The 20,676-nt window shown below is 40.9% G+C and overlaps 1 protein-coding gene across 7 annotated transcripts in view; it reads right to left on the reverse strand.

The window, feature by feature from the left end:
• FHIP1A (FHF complex subunit HOOK interacting protein 1A) overlaps positions 1–20,676 on the reverse strand; it is a 307,163-nt gene that overhangs the window by 27,888 nt on the left and 258,599 nt on the right. For 6 of the 7 annotated variants that reach the window (XM_062199496.1, XM_062199497.1, XM_062199499.1 and 3 more), the window contains 2 exons: positions 11,409–11,576; positions 1,766–1,845 (listed from right to left, as the gene is read on the reverse strand). In XM_062199496.1, the coding sequence (XP_062055480.1) occupies positions 1,766–1,845; positions 11,409–11,576 (248 nt within the window). The remainder of the gene's footprint in view (positions 1–1,765; positions 1,846–11,408; positions 11,577–20,676) is intronic. The other variant, XM_062199501.1, reaches the window with a different exon arrangement.

The raw sequence follows: 20,676 nt of genomic DNA on the forward strand, positions 1-20,676 counted from the left end.
TAGTCCAGGATGCTGTATCCACAGCACAAACCAGTGGCACTCCAAGCCTCCCAGAAAAATCCCCTGCAGAGTTTGTCCAAACACAGCTTTCAGGGCCCCACCCTGCATTTCTGACTCCACAGATCTGGGAGGAGGGCAAGACTGCATTTCTAGCTGGTTCCCAAGCAGTGCCTTTAGTGCTACTCTCAGGCCCCAACCTGGACACCGCCCAGCCTTTCTAGAGCTACCTCTTCGGACATCTATTACATCCACCTGGGATGCCTTCTCCTGGGTGACCGCTACTCAAATCGTAACCCCCATGTGAACTAGGAAAACCTGTCTCTTTCCTTCTCTCTCTGCTCTCAGCTTCATCCACCCTCGCTCCCAAAGGACAGGTCAAAGGAAGGGTCAGAAATTCCAGTGAGAAAGCAGAGGGGAGTGCGTGTTAGAGGATCCTGGCTGTCTCACTTCCCTCTTTTAGCTTCCATGTTGCTAAGAAGGGAGTGCAGGAGCACAAGCACTGGCCAACTCTCCCCCTGGAATTTCTGTTTTCTGCAGTGCCAGGGTGGATCTCACTTGAGGAGTTAATTCCAAGATTCAGGATTTGGGCTTAGCAAAAAAAAATTTTAAAAGGAGGAAAGAAGCATACCACTGCCTAGTCTGAGGACTGGAGAACGCTGCACTGGGATTCAGGAGCAAATCCTGAACTAACAGTGAAGCCTCATTACTTGCCTTCACAAAGAACATGCTTTCCTTGGGGATCGAGGGAAGATGATACATAGCAGGCCCAGGTAGGATCTGGTGTTCCTACCCAAATCACCAAAGTAAGGTGAAGTTAGGGGCACTACACTTTGACTGTCTTCACTTGCCAGCCACTTCATGAAACCCTTCCCACCTGGAGTACTGAAGGAAGTACTACTACCTTTGGCTGCCCAGTCTGTAAGTCCCTCTCACTCCATCCGCTCCCTGCTTTACTGTTTCTGAATGACACACTACAAGTACACATGAAATATTTACTGCATTTAACTGGAAACACTCACAGATTAGACCATGCACACTGCACGTGTACCAAAGCCAAAGTCTAAGTATCTAAATACCAACAGCATTTTTTCGTTGGAAAAAGTGGAATAACGTCCAAGCTGTTTTCAATAACAAAGATGCTTGGCGCCAACATTGTGGCACAGCAAGTTAAGCCACAGCCTGCAACACCAGCATCCCACATGAATGCCACTTCAAGTCTCAGCTGCTTGGCTTCTGATCCAGCTCCCTGCTAATGCACCTGGGAAAGCAGTGGATAAGGGCCCCTCCACCCCTGCCAGAGACCCAGGTGGAGTTCTAGGTTACTGACTTTGACCTGGCCCCGTTCCAGCCATCCCAGCCATTTGGAGAGTAAACTAGCAGATGGAAGACCTCCTTTCTCTCCCTCTCTGCCTTTCAAATAAATAAATAAATCTTTATTTAAAAAAATAAATAACAAAGATCCCTATTAGGAGAAAAACGTTCAGCTATGATGCACAGGAATTCTCACAGGACTTCAGGAGATTTCCAAACATTCCATCTATTATTTCCAGAAGCATATTTTTAATATAACACATGTGGCCCCCAGGTACTTTTAATAGCGAAGTTGAAATTAACCTTGGGAAATAATGCAGAAAGTAAATTGATGCTCTTGAAGATTTTCTTCCCTAGAAACATGGCCCTTAGTAGCTTCTATTACCAAAGTAACATAAAATAGTAATAGTATAGAGTGAATTTTTCTTGAGAGGAAACAAAAAAGGCAACTCACCTTAGAACCAGTTGTAACATCACATCTTCACAATGTAAACCAATGAGAGTTCTGAATAATGCCAGGGACACCACACAAAGCTGGGAAGCAATCAACACATTCTATTTCAGATACTGAAATGGTAACTCTGCTCCCCACAGATGGCAAATCATAAATAAAATGACCTCTTTTTTTTTTTTAGCACTTTTGATAAAAACCATGCTGCTGCCAGGGAGAATGTGTATTCAGGATATCTCCTTGTAGGGTTTGATTAGAAAGCTAATACCTGGAATATGCTATCATGCAAAATTATCCTCCTACAAAAATGCCTATGTTCACGATTCCAAGTCTTAATGATCCAGATAAACATGTCCCCTATGTCTCCCCCAATACACATACACTGACACAGATCTGCTGTTCAGCTCATTTGTTTTGCTGTTATTTTCAAATATGACATTGCTATTTATAGGACAGGACTCACAGGGAAATGCATATAACCTGGCCATCTCTCCCTTTAGAGTTCTCAGCTCCTGGACTCAGCTTCTCTGTTGCCTTTGGGGCTAACATTCTCCTTAGTTCAATTTTCTGTGGTGCTGAGAGGGTGGTAATGTACTTTTCTCAGAAGTTCATTAAAAAACAAGAAGCATGGGGCTGGCACTGTGACACAACTCAAGCCGTGGCCTGCTATGCCAGCATTTCCTGTTGGTGTACTTTGAGTCCTGGCTGCTCCACTTCCAATCCAGCTCCCTGCTAACGTACCTGGGAAAGCAGGGAAGATGATCCAAGTAATTGGGCCCCTGCCACCCACAACAGAGAACCTGATGGAGTTCCAGATTCCTGGCTTGGGCCTGGCCCAGCTCTGGCTATTGTGGCCATTTGAGGAGTGAACCAGCAGATGGCAGATCTCTCTCTCTGTCTCTCCCTCTCTGTCACTCTGCCTTTCAAACAAAAATAAATCCTAAAAAATTTTTAAAAAGTCTTTTAATCTCTGATTTTCAAAGAACAAAGATAAACTCTCAACTAGGGAGATACCCAAAGATGTATTATAAAAATCATCATATCTTTCGAGAGGAAGCGTTTATCAATCTTCCAGGCCATTTAAGTAATTCAAGTTCTCATTTTTCACATAGCAGAATAAATACTGGTCTGTCTTCTAGAAAAGATGGGCTTAAAACTTGGTCATTGAAATCCAGAACAGTATTGCAAATAAATAGCTGTATGTGGACTGTCCCACAACATCTCTTATACTCAGAGCAGGCTAGCTTACAGCTAGCCAGAAGCAACATACTCTGTCTCATTCTAAGTCTTTGCACATGTTATCCCTGGAATGCCTTTTCCTGCCTTCTTCACAGGCCGACTCTTACTTATTCCCAAAGGCTTAGCTTAGGCATCATCTGCCCTTGGGAAATCTTTCTGTTCCTTCTCACAATACAGATCTTTCCCCCATACTTAGTTAGGTATCCTTATCTATTGCCATAGCAACTCCTGTAAATCACCAAGGGTGTTCAGCAGGGTATATGAGTATTTACCTTTTTAAAATTGAGTTGTAGGAATTCTTTGTTCTATATATGCTCTGTGCTATCTATGAAGTCTCTGTACCTTAGGAGATATGATTTGTAAAGTTTTTCCCACTGTTTTTTGGATTGTCTTTTCAATTTCTGAACGGTGTCTACTGAAGCAAAAAAGCACTCAATTTTGATGATGTCCAGTTTATTCATTCTTTTGTTGCTTAGGCTTTTGCTGTCTTGCCTAAGAAATCATTGCCAGTGTCATGAAGATTACTCTTATGTTTTCTTCTAAAGGTTTTATAAGTTTAGCTTACATGGAGGTTTTTGATCCATTTTAAATTAATTTTTATATATAATATGAGGTAAGGGTTTAACTTCATTTTTTGCATTTAGATATCCAATTGTCCCAGCATCACTTGTTGAAAAGATTGTTTATTCCATTGAATGGGCTTTGAACCCTCATTTAGAACTCACTGACTGGGGCCTGCGCTGTGGCACAGCAGGTTTCACTGCTATCTGCAGTCCCAGAATCCTATGGGTGCTGGTTTGAGTCCCAGCTGCTCCACTTCTGATCCAGCTCCCTGCTAATGGGCCTTGGAAAGTGGTGGAGGATGGCCCAACAACTGCTTGCCCCTGCACCCACATGGGAAACCCAGAAGAAGCTCCTAGCTCCTGGCTTTGTCTTGGCCCAGCCCCTGGTCATTGTGGCCATTTGAGTAGTGAACCAGCAGATGGAAGATCCCTCTTTCTCTCTCTCTGCCTTTCAAAAAATGAAACAAACAAAAAAACTCACTGACCATGGATACATAGCATTCTTTTTGGACTCTCAATTCTGTTGATCCGTATGCCCATCCTTATAGCAGTACCACAGTTTTGATTACTGTAGTTTTGTGGTTAAGTTCTGAAATCCGCAAGTGTTAGTTCTCCAAACCTTTTTTTGTTTATTTTCAAATTTGTTTTGGCTATTATTAGTCTTTTGTAATTCTACATGAATTTTCAGCTTATCAATTTAAACAGAAGCAAGCAAGGGGTTTAATAGAGAAATCATGAACTCTAGAAAATTTTGGGAAGTACTTATTCCTATAGTAACAATATTAAGTTTCCTAGTTTATGAACATGGGATATTTCCCACTTACTAAGGTCTCTTTTAATTTCTTTCAGCATTGTCTTACAGTTTTCACAATATGTTTTATACATCTTTTGTGAAATTCTTTATTTTTTGATGCTATTATAAATGGGATTGTTTATATTGTTCCCTTATATTGTATAGAAATAACAATAAACCTTTCTACATTAATCCTGTATCCTACAATGTTACCAAACTCACTATTGATTCTGATATTTTATTAGCACATTCTCTGTTTTTCTGCATGTAAGATCATCTCAGCCTCAACTACAAAATGTTTTACTTCCAAATTGAATGTTTTTAATTGTGTTTCACTCTTTAACCGCCCTGGCTACAACATCTAAGTACCACACTGAACACAGCTGTTAAGAATGGACATCTTTATCTTAGCCTGCTTTACTCATCATGAAGCTTGATGTCAGCTCTGAGTTGTTCACAGATGCTCTGTAAGACTGAGGAAGTCTCCTTCTATTCGTGGTTTATTAGGTATGTTTATCATGTTGAATGTTGTCAAATGTTTTTTCTGTGTCTACTGAAATGATCATATGACTTCTTTTATCTTGTTGACATATTACATGAATTGATTTTCAGATTTTAAGCCAGTTTTGCAATTCTGCTTTGATAAATTCTACTTGAACATGGTGCATAATCATCTTCATTTATTCTAGATTCTATTTGCCAGTGTTTTACTTAGAAATCCTGTGTCTGTATTAATAATTGAAATTAGTCTGGCCGGCGCTGTGGCTCAATAGGCTAATCCTCCGCCTTGTGCCAGCACACCAGGTTCTAGTCCCGGTTGGGGCACCGGATTCTGTCCCGGTTGCCCCTCTTCCAGGCCAGCTCTCTGCTGTGGTCAGGGAGTGCAGTGGAGGATGGCCCAAGTGCTTGGGCCCTGCACCCCATGGGAGACCAGGAGAAGCACCTGGCTCCTGCCATCGGATCAGCGCGGTGTGCCGGTCGCAGCGCGCTGGCAGCGGCAGCCATTGGAGGGTGAACCAACGGCAAAGGAAGACCTTTCTCTCTGTCTCTCTCTCTCACTGTCCACTCTGCCTGTCCAAAAAAAGAAAAAAAAATTGATATTAGTCTATAGTTTTTTTTTTTTTCTTAGGATTTCTTTTCTTGGGATAACTTTGTCTGATTTGAAACCAGGATAAAACTGACTTCATATAATTAACACTCCTTCCTCTTTTATGTTTTTAAAAATTTTGTAAGAAATTTATATTTTTAACAATATAGTAAAAACATAATATCAATCATTTTTGAAAGCATAATATTCACATTGTTATACAACAGATCTCTAAAATGTGTACATGTTGCAAAGCTGATAAATGACAACTCACTAACCAGTGAACAACAACTTTGCAATTTTCCTATAACCCAGGCCTGGTAACCACCACTCTACTTTCTGTTTCTATCAGTATAACTACTTTCGGTACTCCACATGAGCAAAATCATACAACTTGTCTTTTTGTGCCTGGGTTACTTCATTTTGCACAATATCCTCAATGTTCAGTCAGGTTGTAGAATGTGACAATATCCCCTTTCTTCTTAAATTTTGAAAAAACTTTAATATACACATACAAATTAAACATATCTACAGGGTACTATGTGATGGTTTGAAACATATATACATTGTGTAATGTCCAATCAAGGTAAATACATGTATCTTCTCAAACAGTTAACATTTCTATATGGTGAAAACATCCAAAATCCTATATTTTTAGAGAGAAATATCTAGTACATTATCTACAGTCATACTACTTTGTGACAAAACCTCAGAACTGCTCTCTAACTAAAACTTAGCAATCATTAATCCATCTTTTCCCATTTTCCCATCTTCTCTTTCCCTCCCCAGCTTCTGGTAACACTTGTTATTATTTTTTTCCCCAATGATTTATCTTACTTATTTGAAAGACAGAGAGAGGTAGAGAGAGAGAGAGAGAGAGAGAGAGAGAGAGAGAGAGATGTCTTCCATCTACTGGTTCACTCCCCAAATGGCTGCAATGGCCAGAGCTGGGCCGATCTGAAATCAGGAGCCAGAAGTTTCTTTTGGGTCTCCCGTGTGGGTGTAGGAGCTCGAGCACTTTCCCAGGCCCATTAGCAGGGAGCTGGATGGAAAGTGGAACAGCCAGGACTTGAACCACTGCCCATCTGGGATGCTGACGCTGAAGGCCAGGACTTTAGCCCACTACACCATAGCACAGGTTCCATCTGTTATTCTTTTAAATTATATGAGATCATTTTTTTCTTAGACTCACATATAAAAGAGATCATGTACTACTTGTCTTTCTGTGCTTAGCTTATTTCACTTAACATAATGATCTCCAGTTCCATCCATGTTGTTACCACCTTCCTTTTTCAAAGTTGTACATCATATTTTCTTTATCCATTCATCAACAAATATCTAGTTGGCTTCAACTTCTTTCTCAGAGAAAAAGTTTTCAATCTTTTATCCCTATCTATGACATTAGCTACGGGTTTTTCATATATGGCCTTTATTATGCTGAAGTTGTTTCCTTCTATTCTCAATTTTTGTATATTTTTATCATAAAAGGGTGTTGAATTTTATCAAAGGCTTTTTCTTTTTTTAAGATTTTATTTATTTATTTGAGAGGTAGAATTACAGACAGAGGAAGAGACAGAGAGGAAGGTCTTCCTTCCACTGGTTCACTCCCCAACGGTCCCAACAGCCAGAGCTACACTGATCTGAAGCCAGGTGCCTCTTCCTGGTCTCCCATGCAGGTTCAGGGGCCCATGGACTTGGGCCACCTTCTACTGCTTTCCAAGGCCACAGCAGAGAGCTGAATTGGAAGAGGAGCAGCTGGGACTAGAACCGGTGCCTGTATGGGATGCTGGTGCCACCACCTGAGGTGGAGGATTAATCTACTGCACCACGTTGTTGGCCCCTTAAATGCTTTTTCCATATCAAGAGACGACCATGTCATTCACTCTGTTAGTGTGATGTATTACACTGATTGATTTTCATGTTTAGCCATCCTTGCCTTTAGGAATAAATCTCATTTTGTCATGGCATATGATCATTTTCATATGCTAATGAATTCTGTTTACTAGTCTTGTGCTGAGGATTTTTATAGCAATATTCATCAGGCATACTGTTCTCTAGTTTTCTTTTCTTGCAGTGTCTTTATCTAGCATTGATATCAGGGTATTGCTGGCCTTGTAAACTGAGTTTGTAGTTTCCAGAGGATTGCTGTTAAGTTTTCTTTAAATGTTTAGTAGAGTTCTCTATGAAGACCATGTGGTCCTGGGCCTTGCTGTTAGAAGATTTTTTATTACTGCTTCAATCTCTTTTCTTTTAAGATTTATTTATGTATTTTGTTGAAAGAAGAGTTACAGAGAGATAGGGAGACACAGAGCAATCGTCCTTCTGCTGGGTCACTCCCCAGATGGCCACAATGGCCAGGGCTGGACCAGGCTGAAGCCTGGAGTCAGGAGCTTCTTCCAGGTCTCCCTGATGCGTGCAAGGGCCCAAGCACTCACGCCATCTTCCACTGCTTTTTCCAGGCCATTAGCAAGGAGCTGGATTAGAAGTGAAGCACCAGGGACTCCAACCAGCACCCATATGGGATGCTAGCATCACAGGCAATGGCCTCACCTGCTATGCCACAACGCCAGCCCCTTCACTCTCTTTACTAGCTGTAAATCTGTTCAGATTTTTTATTTCTTCAAAATTGTCTCAGTACATTGTATGTTTCTATGAATATAAACACTTCTAGGTTATCCAATTTGTTGTTTTAAAATTCTTTTGATTTCTGTGCTGTAATGTCCCCTCTCTCATTTCTGACTGCAGTTATTTGATTCTTCTTTCTTTTTTTTCTGAATATAGCTAAGGATTTATCAATTTTGTTGAATTTTTCAAAAAGGCAACTTTTCATTTCATTGTTTTTATTTTCTATTTCATTTTTTTGCTCTGATCTATATTATTTGCTTCTTTCTGCCAACTTTGAATTTAATTTGTAAAGTTATACTATTGATTTAACATTTTTTTAATATGTGTTTACAGCTATAAAAATCCCTTTTAGCACTATTTTCTCTGCATCCCATAAATTTGGGTATGTCGTGCTTTCATTTTCTCAAAATATGTCCAAGTTCCCTTATGACTTCTTTAGCCCAAAGCTTAGAGTGTATTGTTTAATTTCCACATATTGTGGGTTTTCTAGTTTTTCTTCTGTTGATTTCTAGTATCATTCCACTGCTGTCAGAAAAGAATACTTTGTATGATATCAATCTTTATAAACTTGTTAAGCCTTGTTTGATGGCCTAAACTCTATTCAAGAGAATGTTCCATGAGTATTCTGCTGTTGCTCAGTGGAGTGTTCAGTATTTGCCTGTTAGCTCTAACTGGTTAGTAGTCTTGTTCACATCTTGTTTCTTTATAATCTTCTGTCTGGTTGTTTTTCACATTATTAAAAGTGGGGTAATAAAGTCTCCCAGTATTATTGTGCAGCTGTCTATTTTTCTCTTCAATTTTGCCAATATTTGCTTCATATATTTGGCAGCACTGATGTTAATTGCATATATATATATATAGAGAGAGATCTATAATTGTTGCATCTTCCAGTGGTGAACTGACCCTTCTTTGTAACTTATGCTCTTCTGTGTCTCTTTATCTTAGAGTCTATTTTTAAAACACAGGTATGGGGCAGGCAACTTGTTGGCTGAGATGCCTCTGTCTCATATCACAGTACCTGGGTTCTATGCTCACCTCTGGCTTCTGACTCCAGATTCCTGCTAATGCAGACCCTGGAAGGCAACAATGAGGGCTCAAGAAATTGGGTTCCTGGCTCTCAGCTTTGACCTTGGCTCAACCCTGGTCATCATAGGCATTTGGGGAGTGAATCAACAGATGAGTGGGTTGTGTGTGTGAGTGTGTGTGTGTCATTGTGTTTGTGTTTCTGCTTCTCAAATAAAGTAATTATAATAAATTGATTTTTAAAATAAAACACGAGTGTGACCACTACTGCTCTCTTTTAATTACCATTTACATGGAGTATTTTTTCCCATCTTTTGATCCCTTTCAGCCCATGGGTATCCTTGGATCAAAAGTTAATGTCTTATAGACAGGATATTCTTGGATCTTGTTTTGTTTATCCAGTTAGTCAACCTATGTCTTTCTATTTGGGTGTTTAATCCATTTATATTTAAAGTAAGTACAGATATGGAAGGATTTCCCGTTGCCATTTTGTTGCAGTTTGTATGTCTTACAGTTTTTTTGTTCTTTTTCCCAACCAAAAGACAACACACTGGACAAGTTCACTCTTCTCTTTTCCTTCCAAGGGAAAAGTCAATGGTCAGGAGTTTTCTCCAGATCCTGCCACACAGTGCTGAAAAGCGGGAGCAGATAGGGCAGGTAATATGAGTACTCCACCAACTTTCCTATGTCTCTTCTTGACTTTGCACTGCAGCCTATTAATCAATTTCTAGGGTTCTCACAAAGGCAATTTGGTCCCTAAACTTTTGTTAACTGAGTATCTATATAAGAGAATAAGGGCCTGGTGCTTCCTATTCCACTATCTTGCTGATATTAGTTTTTAATTATTATTTTTTAAAAATATTTATTTATTTATTTGTTTGTTTGAAAGAGTTACAGAGAGAGGTAGAGACACACAGAGAGGTCTTCTATCTGCTGGTTCACTCCCCAGGTGGCCGCAACGGCCAGAGCTGAGCCCATCTGAAGCCAGGAGCCAGAGCTTCTACTGAGTACCCCACGTGGGTGCAGGGGCTCAAGCACTTGGGCCATCTTCTACTGCTTTCCCAGGCCATAGCAAAGAGCTGGATCGGAAGAGGAGCAGCCAGGACTAGAACTGGCACTCATATGGGATGCCGATGCTTCAGGCCAGGGCTTTAACCTGCTGTGCCACAGCGCAGGCCTCCTTTTAATTATTCTTTAAATGTTTGATCTACATTTTCATTCAGCTTTGGCTCTTCAGTTATTTTGAAGTATATTAATTCATAAATGTTTATGAATTTCCCAAAATTAGTTCTGTCAATAATTCTGAATTTCAATCCATTGTGATCACAGCACATGTACATGATTTCAGTCCTTTTAAAGTCACTGAGGCCTGGTGTATGGTCTGTGTTGAGAATGCCCCATGTACTCTCAAGGAAAGTATGCATTTTCTTGCTGTAGGTGGACTTCTAAATGAACTTTCTCTTCAGTATAACATTTTAATTCCCTTAATGAGTTTTTCCACTATATTTTTTTCAGTTATTTTCTTAGTGGTTGCTCTAGGGCTTCCAATGGATATTATCACAATCTTCCAATCAGATAACATCAGAATCTATTTCAAATTTATCTGTTAGCTTTGGTGAAATATAGAAATATTACTCTGTAGATCTATTCTTTCTTCCCCACTTTGTGCTATTATTATTGAACATATTACATCTACATGTGTTACAAACTCAATGATATTCTTTAGCTTTTAAAACAATAATTGCAATTAAATAGAGACAACCTTTGGGGAGAGGTTGTTAAGGGTGGCACTAATGGCTTTGAAGGTTGATCAGAGCTCCAAACTAAGGAATGACCATCTGAATTCATACTTCCATTTCAAGACACTCACGTACAGAAATAATGATCTCTAACCCCAGACTTGATCTATTATGTTTCCTTGGTTCTATCTACACTTAAGTCCATATGTATTCCCTGTTTTCTTACCCCCTAATAAGTACATTCCACCTGTTCAGTAGCAGAAAATGTCATTACAGACAGAAATGAGAAAAATAGCCTCTGAAAGGCAGTGAGACCAACTCTCCCTGATAGAAGAACTTCTGATGGCAAAACTCATGACTGAGTTCATCTCCACCCTAACAAAAAGAGTTTTTAAATAGCTGCAAAAAAAAAAAAAGAAGAAGAAGAAGAAGAAGAAGGAGAAGGAGGAGGAGGAGGAGGAGGAGGAAAAAAAAAAAGGTGGGGGGAGGAGAGAGGGATATAACACACTCATAATTTCATTCTGAAAATTCTCCTGAAATCGAATTGTGAATTCCCTTCTTCTGGTGCTCTCCTTACCCGAAATGGGGTGTTGATTCGGCTTGTGAGAGTGTCTAGAATGTGGACATTCTCATGCTGGTGCAATAGGATAAAGCGGAGGAAGATCTCAAGTAGAGCTGGCTCAGAGATGCTACGCAGGAAAAGGTCCAGATACGCAGTTGTGGTCATGACCTCCTCCACAGTCACCTGGGACCAACGACACAGTGAACACAGGTGGAACATCCCCTCAACACTCTGGTATATGCCCCCCACTGGCCCCTGGTCTCTCCACAATGACCCCATCAAGGTAAAGCCACGCCTGCCACGAAAACCCACTTTAGTGCTTCATTGGAAGCCCATAACCTATTCACATTCCACAATACCTCATGCTGCTTCTGCCCTTTAATTCACTAAGGGAAAAGCAAAGGCATGAAGAAGCAATTCAAGTGTTCTGACAACTCTAATCATCAAATACAGTTCAAATATCATAAAAATTTTAGAGTGCAATCAAAAATGGGAAACAAAGATAATGAAAAGTATTTATATTGTTAGTAAAGGATTAATTAGAAAGCTTGGCACTACTTGTTTAATCATTAGTCATTCAATAAACATTTATTGGGATCTGCCATGTACACGGAGCCAAAAACATAAGAATGTGTTTTACGTACAGGAAGATGGGCAATAACAAGCCAAATGTTAACACAGTAAATTGCAAAGGAGAAGTACAGACAGAAAGTGTCACAGATGTTCAGATGTGTTGTATGTCAATTTTGTATAACTGAATAGCATAAAGTGTTATTTATAAACTACTATATAAGCTTACTGCCTATAAAGTTAACCGTGACTTTTTTATAATAAAAATTACTATTTTCCACCTGGTATGACTTTCCTATGCAGTAAAATGTCAATCTTTTAGTGAACAAGACTCTGAAGAAAGCTAAGTTTTTCAAACAACTGAAGACTTGATGCTTTAAGCCTTAAATTTTTAACCTTAAACACTCTGATTCAGAATATTCTAAGAGCTACTCCTAAAGCAAAAGGCACACCACTTGATGACTAGAGGTCATCACTGGGATCATCAACTGCCCTCCTTGGGCATACAGAACCACTCACACTTGAATGCATGAACATCACCTAAGAAATAGTTCAAACCTTCAGATTTGAACTACTCAAATACTTCAGAAATCTTAGAAATCTCCCTGCCATGCATCTAATGCACTTGACTCTAAATGAAACAGCTGGCAATGCCTGTGAGTGATGCCTTCTCTTTTTTCCAGTGCTCCATCTTCTTTCTCCTTTTAAAAGTGTTAACCGTCACTTTATTATACCATTACTGTGCCATTCCTTTTAGACGACATTCTCTTCCCCTTTTAATTTTCTCCTTTCAAAATCCACAGATCAGTTTAGAAACCAGATGTCCAGATCTGCTAGATAAGTGTGGAGAGGCCTTGTGCAGATGCATCTGTGCATAAAGGCTTGGCAATATCTATTTTGGCTGCTTAAAATTACTTTTTAAAAGTTCCTGATGCTCAGCTGTGCTCTGGATAGATGAGTCCAGGTGGAAAAGATACTACTACATCAGATCAGTTTTTGCCTGTTTTCTTGATCCTAAGCAAGGCATGCTTATGTGCTCCATTTGAATCCACTTTCTCAGAATCTACTGAGGAGTCACAGGGCAATGCCCTGAGTGGCTAGAGTGCAGGCAGCATCAGAGTGCAAATACCCTCCTTCCCCAATCCCACCCAAACTCTGTGCTGCCTGAGAGCTCTCAAACGTTCAACACTCCACTGTGTCCTCTAACGAACTTTAAAGGGCTCTCTGTAGCCCAAATATAGCAATGGAAACAGGAAAGCTTCAGCCACTTGACAAATTGCATTGAGAAGTGTGCTTCTCATGGGCTGCCCTTGCTTCTGAAACACACTGCTTCCATTCTTGCATCTCCCAGTGTTCTCTAGTCCCATGCACATGGCCCTCCTCCCACTGTCCTGGCACACAAACCCTGTCATTTTTCTTAGTTATCCTGGCACAGGGGACAGAACCTGGCACATAGGAGGTGCCATTCCTGAATAAATGACAGTCCCCAAGGACTTAGCAATTTGTATTTGCCCAGAGTTCAGCTTAACGTTTAGTTCTTCCTTATCCTTTACATGTTGTCCTGAAGGCCCCAGAGAGTAGAGACTTTTGGGTTTTTTATAAACATCCTAAAATAACTGATGACACGAAGTATAGCTAAGGGGGAAAATGACTCACCACGACTACAAACATGTACATAGTCCCATCAGTTCACATCCACTCCACTACTACGACTTCAGGGTCCTAGCAGAAACTTAATTCAAAATTATTTAGGCAAAATGTAATTCTCTAACAGCCTGGATAACTAGAGACAGAGTACTATAGAGTAATCAATCCACATGAACCATACAAGTAGTTTCTGTAACACCACATTTTCAACTCACCTAGTGAGTACTGCTGAATTGATACATCACAAAGAATTCCAGGAGCTTCTTTTGTACCAAGAATGCAGCATCAGCTTTCCCCTTTGAGTTACACATGACCTTAATAAGCTCAAAAGCACAACAATAAATGCCCTAGGATGTAAGTCTCAGCCTTTGGGGGCCAACATAAAAGGAGGGCATTAAGCATCCATTGTTTACCACTCTTTGGCTGGATAAATGAAAAGATTTTATTTCTTTTTAGAAATCAAAGCTGCTGTTAATAAGCTAAGAGGATTTAAGAAAGCAATTGGAGGGGGAGCATTTATATAATGAGCTATAAATATTAAAAACTCAATTCCATTAAGCATCAAGTTGCAAACTCTTTATTAAAAAATGTTGAGGTCACACTCACCTTAAGCTAACAGGCAAACTAAGAAAATCTGGTTCCACCTCTTCCTTCTACCATATCCTCAGAGCCTGTAGAAGTCTTTTTATCCCAGAAAATCGTTTTCTGCCCCATTATTTTACTTTCAGAAACTTCTTCTAATCCCCCCAAATAGGCAACCTCCTTAACGAGGATGAGACCAGAGCCTAAGTGTGATCACTTGAAGGCTAAAGACAAACCACCAGGGGAAAGATGCTCTGCTGTGCAGAATGTGAAATGGAATCTTCCCCCAAAGAAGTATTAGCAAAACAGAAAAGCAGCATCCTCTTCGTGTTCAGTTATGACGGACAATCAGTGGCAAATGCAAGACTTTTTGCTTTATAGAAGATTATCAGTATTTACATACTGTGATGTATAGAGAATTGCCAGCAGCTACAAATTTACATAGAAGCATAGATAAGGTACTATCATATCATACACAGTAATAAAGTTAAAGCACAGTAATAAAGCTTAAGAATGTTATTGCCTACTAAAAGCTAGCCACAGTGACTAGAATAACCTAAAGAAAATTCAGTTTCCATGAACAAATAATTATCTTTGACAAGAAAAAAGACAACTGTAACCTTAAAGAACGTACCTGCTCAGGCCCTCTTATGTGATTAATTTTTTGCCAAAGTTCTAGAATGAAGTCCTGACTTAGATACTGGATTTTACCACTAAGTCTTCTTTAGTCCATCCTTTGAAAGAAATCCTTCTTCATTCACTTTCCTCATTCTCCTTTAGCCTTTGGCCTTGGTCTTTCATGCCAAGAACCTTCACAAGTCTCTTAAACTAGCATTTCTCAAACTGTGATTTGTGGGTGAGTGAATGCAATTTATGGGCTCATTAATGGTTTACAGCTGATTCAAAGGGAAAATGTTAGCACAAACTATATGTATTAAGCTGAAGAACTGCTCAGCCGACGCTGTGGCACAGCAGGTTAAAGCCCTGACCTGAAGTGCCAGCATCCCATATGGACGTCGGTTCAGGTCCCAGCTGCTCCTCTTCTGGTCCAGCTCTCTGCTATGGCCCGGGAAACCAGTAGAAGATGACCCACGTCCTTATGCCACTGCACCAATGTGGGAGACCTGGAGGAAGCTCCTGGCTTTAGACCGGCTCAGCTCTGGCCATTGCAGCTATCTGGGGAGTGAACCAGCAGATGAAGACCTCTCTCTCTCTGTCTCTACCTTTTTCTGTAACTCTCTTTCAAATAAATAAAAAAAGAACTGTTGTGAAACTTTTGTATGCATATTTCACTGAAATATTTATATAGTATATATTAAATTAGATTTTCCATACATTCACAGAAAATGCATGGATGTCAAAGTTTGCACCTAAATAAACTTATCTTTCAAATCTATTATTCCACTAACTTTTCAAAGTACTCTTCTAAATGTGCTTTGCCTAAATATTCAGTAAATATATATATATATATGCAAATGTATAAAATATACTCCTGATTGTGAGCTACAAATACATCTGAAAAACAACCACAACACCATTCACAATCATGTGTGCCAACCCTTTCCAGCCAGTTCTCGTCACCACACCCCCATCTTCCAGACCACAGACCACCACAGCCTGGCCTGGAAGAAATGGACACACAATCGACACCGGTTTTCTGAACAAGGTAGCGACTGCATTTACGGTCAGTCTACTCCTTTTTATCTTCACTTATGCACTCCAAACGTGTATTTTTATTTTTTAATAGTATTTCAAGCTTCTCAGAAGTGGACAAAATGGGTGAGATTTCTTTATTTTAAAAAAAGAGGAGAAGTGACAACGTGACATCCTGTGTACAGACCTCTTTTATAAAGTCAAAACTCCTCTATAAAAAAATTAAGATCAGAACCAAGCCCAACCATCATGCCCACAATCACAGTAGCACATTAACTTAATGTGTAGGAGGGAAATTGAGCATACAGACTTTCTGACCTTTCTGTAATCAGCTCTAGTTGGGCGACTCCATTTGCATCTAAATTAGCACCAGAATCCTCCCTGTAATGGCAGGTTTATGTGTGTCCTGAAAAATAAATTTCCCACCTGCTAACTGTTTTTTTGTGATCTAGTCACATTGGAGCAAACAAATGGATCCTACTTTCTATCATTCAGGAAGGTAGGAAGGTGGCAGGCCATGTGGTCAGAAGTCTGAGACCCTGCCTTCAAGTTAGAAAAGCCATCCTTCCTGAACCAACAGCAAAAGGAAGACCTTTCTCTCTGTCTCTCTCTCACTGTCCACTCTGCCTGTCAAAAATTAAAAAAAAAAAAAAAAAAGAAAAAGAAAAGCCACCCTCCCTTGATTTTTCCTTCAATGCCGGTGGGGAAAACTAGCTAACAGCTGGTTCATGCAGGCCATCAGCAAGTCCTAGGCCCTGGCAGTTCCAACCAGACCAAGGAAATAGTGAGACTGGGAGAACGTGACCCACCGAGGGCAGCAGAGGGGAAAGGAATTAGAAAGTCTGGGTCACAGGAAACAGAAGGCACTGGGTCTCTGCAGGGAACACAGGTTACAAACCTGCCTGCTGCTGACAGAGACAGGCAAGCAAACAGGCAGGAGGCATGTCCACCTGTGGGCAGCCGAGGACAGCAGCTAGATGGGCTCTTCACAGTCACGTCCTCCCTGCCAAGGGCACAAAGCACCTAGAAGAACGTTCAAGTACAGAAGGGAAGATGCAGACACTTTGGTTCCCAGCGAGTGGCTCTACTGTTTCAGCCAAAAATTCAGGACAGAAAACGTTCAATTATTCAAGGTCTGAAAATAGTCTGCAGCTGATGATTCAGGCTCCCTCCCTCCGGCCCCCCTCATGCCTCCCTTCTGCTCCTCGACCTCTATACACACTACACTGATACTACTGCTGGAGGCAGGCTGCGGAGGTGAATGGAGGTGACTTTCAAAGTCAGTAGTTTGGTTGGCTATTTGTTCCTAAAATATTTGAGATAGGAGGAGATGAAAATGACAGCTGCCATGAAGACTTCAGCAACATTTTGAGGAAATACATTAAAAAATAAAAGCCTTTTTTAGGAAAAAAAAAAGTCTCTGCCCTTCCCTTCCCACCTCCCACCGTGTTTCTTCAAAGTGTCTGTAATACATTAAAAAATGTAATAAATATTATGTTCAAGAAGAAAAAAGAAACAAGGAATAAATGGTTTTTCTGGAACCTTCCAGACCCTGAATGACAAACACCTCTCCATTTACCCAAGGGGAAGCAGGGCTAGGCTTTGCCAGGAGGGACCAGACACACACAGGCAATGGTGGTTCTTCCAAGGCCATGAGGCTTCCTCGCCAAGTACTGCATCCCTGAAGCATGTTCTCAATGCACTCCAACTGTTCTCACTGACTCTCCCTCGAGTCTACTCCCAATTATTATTATTTGGGCTTTGTCTGACTTGTGTTTGTGTGTATTTCCCATTTTGTTCTCAGTGTGTAGATAACCTTGTTATGAATATTGTCAACTGTTGAAGATATTGTACCTGCTGCGGCTCCTGACTTTTCCTGCATTTCCTGGAAGTGGGAATATATCAGGAATGGCAACAAACACTTTGATAAGCACATGTGAAGGCCCTGTGGTGGGTGCTGGGGACAGAAAGACGGACAAGCACAGTTCCAAACACTTTGTTATTGTAAACAGAAGCCAACAGTGGGAGACAGTGGAAAGTGGTTTTCAGAAAAAGCAGAGGCTTCAGAAACAGACACAAGCCCAAATCCTAACATGCATTATCCATGTGACCTTGGTTCTGTTTGTTTCATCTCTCTGAGCCTGTTTCCTCCTCTATATAAAGGGGATTATTCACTATCTTTGAAAATACTGAGAAGACCAAAGATAATGTACATAAATCTCAAAAACATGGAAGGGACTCACTCAGTAAAGCATGGCTATTAACTTTCCGATTTGGGGCATGAGTTTAAAATAAACCAAAGCAGAGGAAAAGGGGGCCAGGAAGTGTTTGGGGGTGTTGGTGGTAAAAGAACAAAATGGGCCTGTGTGTATGTATTTTGGGGGGTGAGGGGAAAGCCTTTATGGAAAATGAGTATCTCTTCTATTTCCTCCCCACCTCTCCAGTGCCCTCCCAAGCATTTTGCAGAATCAGGAGACGCTGGGGTGGTCAGAAGGAATGCACTAGGACAGCATGTCCCAGGGCAGGTGGCAGTTATAGAGAAGACAATGGAAGGCTCTAAAACACTGGTTTCTTCTGTATTTCCTAATGTTCACCAGTTTAACCTCATTGTAACCCCACAGGACCAGTTATCCAATGTTTGAGAGCAGAAATAAAGCTATTACTGCCAACAAAAATGCCATATGTCCAAAGAGTCCATGCTGCAACTAGGGTTGGCAAACCGAAAGGCCAGTGCCCTCATAACATCTACATTCTTCTCCTCTTGCCTATGGCAAACCTCTCTCTCCTTGGAGGATACAGCAAATGGCTATTTCTAAAGATTTCTTTCCTTCACTGTGAATGCATAATCTGTACCCTACAACTTCATTATAACATAATTTGTCAGAGTGTAATTCAATATGTGATCCATTATATTTGAATCACATCCAATAGCGTTCAGCTATTCAAACACCTCAAATATCACATAAGAAAGGGATTTTGCAGTATGGCTCTGAGGCCAGAATTAACAAGGAAATTGGAGTATTTTAGCATAGAAGCGAAAACCTGAGTGAATTCCAAAGGTCATTTGATGCACCCGTTCTTATTTACTAATTATTCATTCCAGACAGACTCTTCCTTTTTATTTCAAACTTCATAGTGGCAATTTGAAAGAACACTAAAAACGACAACATCATTGATCAGTTATTGAGCACTTACTGTACAATTAAGGACTACTCTAAGTATTCTGTCTAAGTTATTTGAGTCTACACAATCTTCCAAAAACTGACTCCAGATAACCTAAGCAGAAGAGATATTTACTGAGAGGACCCTGGGGTGAGCTCACAGAATCACCAGATGGCTGAAAAACAGGCTTAGAAAGGCAAGGAGGTCTGATGCCGGGCAGAAACACGAACGTCCCCAACACCCTTCTAACCCCGCCAGAGGTGACACGGCTTCCTTTGCCGACACAGCTCAGATGTAGCTCACGGTCTTTGCAGTTGAGAAGAAAGCTTTCCTGGCTATAAAGAAAGATTCTACCTGCTGTCATTTTAAAATATGTATGTATGTATGTATTTTTGAAAGGCAAGGAGACAGAGATCTACCACCTACTAGTTCATTCTCCAAAGGCCTGCACCAGCCGGGCTAAGCCAAAGGCAGGAGCCAGGAACACAATCTAAGTATCCCAGGTGGGTGGCAGGGACCCAACTACTTAAGGCATCATATGCTACTACCCCAGGTACACATAAGCGGGAAGCTGGAAACAGGAGTGGAGTTTGAACTCAAACAGGCACTCCAATATGGGACATGGGCATCCCCAAGAGGCATCTTAACCACTACATCAAACGCCAGTCTCCCAACTTGCTGTAATTTAAATTGTGCCTTGCTCTGCCCTCACTTTAAGAAGTGGTAATAGGGGCCAGCATTGTGGTGCAAGGAGTTAACCTGCCACCTGCAGTGCCTGCATCCCATATTGGAGTGCTGGTTCAAGTCCCAGCTGCTCTGCTTCTGATCCTGTTTCCTGATAATGCACCTGGGAGAGCAGAGGAAAAGGGCCCAAGTATTTGGGCCCCTGCACCTATGTCAGAAACACAATGGAGCTCAGGCTCTTGGCTTCAGCTTGGACTAGCCCTGAACATTTTGATTTGGGGAGTGAACCAGCAAACCGAAGATTTCTCTCTCTCTCTCTCTCTCTCTCTCTCTCTGTGTGTGTGTGTGTGTGTGTGTGTGTGTGAGAGAGAGAGAGAGAGAGAGAGAGAGAAAAGAGACAGAGATTCCACTTCAAATAAATAAATCTACAAAAAAGAAGTCATAATGGGGAAATGCTCTCCCCCCAAAAATAACATTCTTTTATACTCAGGAGTTCTTATTACATCCCTCAAATCCCCAGCTCACAAACCAAGCCAATTTTGTTTCTCAGTTTTTCTTAATGCATTTATCCATCCTTTCATCACTTGCTATAGAAATTATGACATTTGACCCACAGTGGGAATTTAAGTATCATCAGGTACTCAAAGAGTAATCAATGAATGTGTTAAGAAGTAAATAAGAGGGGCCATGGCTCATTTGGTTAATTCAATGCCTGCGGCACCAGCATCCCATATGGGCGCTGGGTTCTAGTCCTGGTTGCCCCTCTTCCAGTCCAGCTCTCTGCTGTGGCCCGGGAGAGCAGTGGAGGATGGCCCAAGTGCTTGGGCTCCTGCACCTGCATGGGAGACCAGGAGAAGTACCTGGCTCCTGGCTTTGGATCGGCACAGCGCTGGCCATGGCAGCCATTTGGGGAGTGACCCAACGGAAGGAAGACCTTTCTCTCTCTCTCTCTCTCTCTCACTGTCTGTAACTCTACGTGTCAATA

The sequence above is a fragment of the Lepus europaeus genome, chromosome 8, assembly GCF_033115175.1.
Source record: "Lepus europaeus isolate LE1 chromosome 8, mLepTim1.pri, whole genome shotgun sequence".
NCBI lineage: Eukaryota > Metazoa > Chordata > Mammalia > Lagomorpha > Leporidae > Lepus > Lepus europaeus.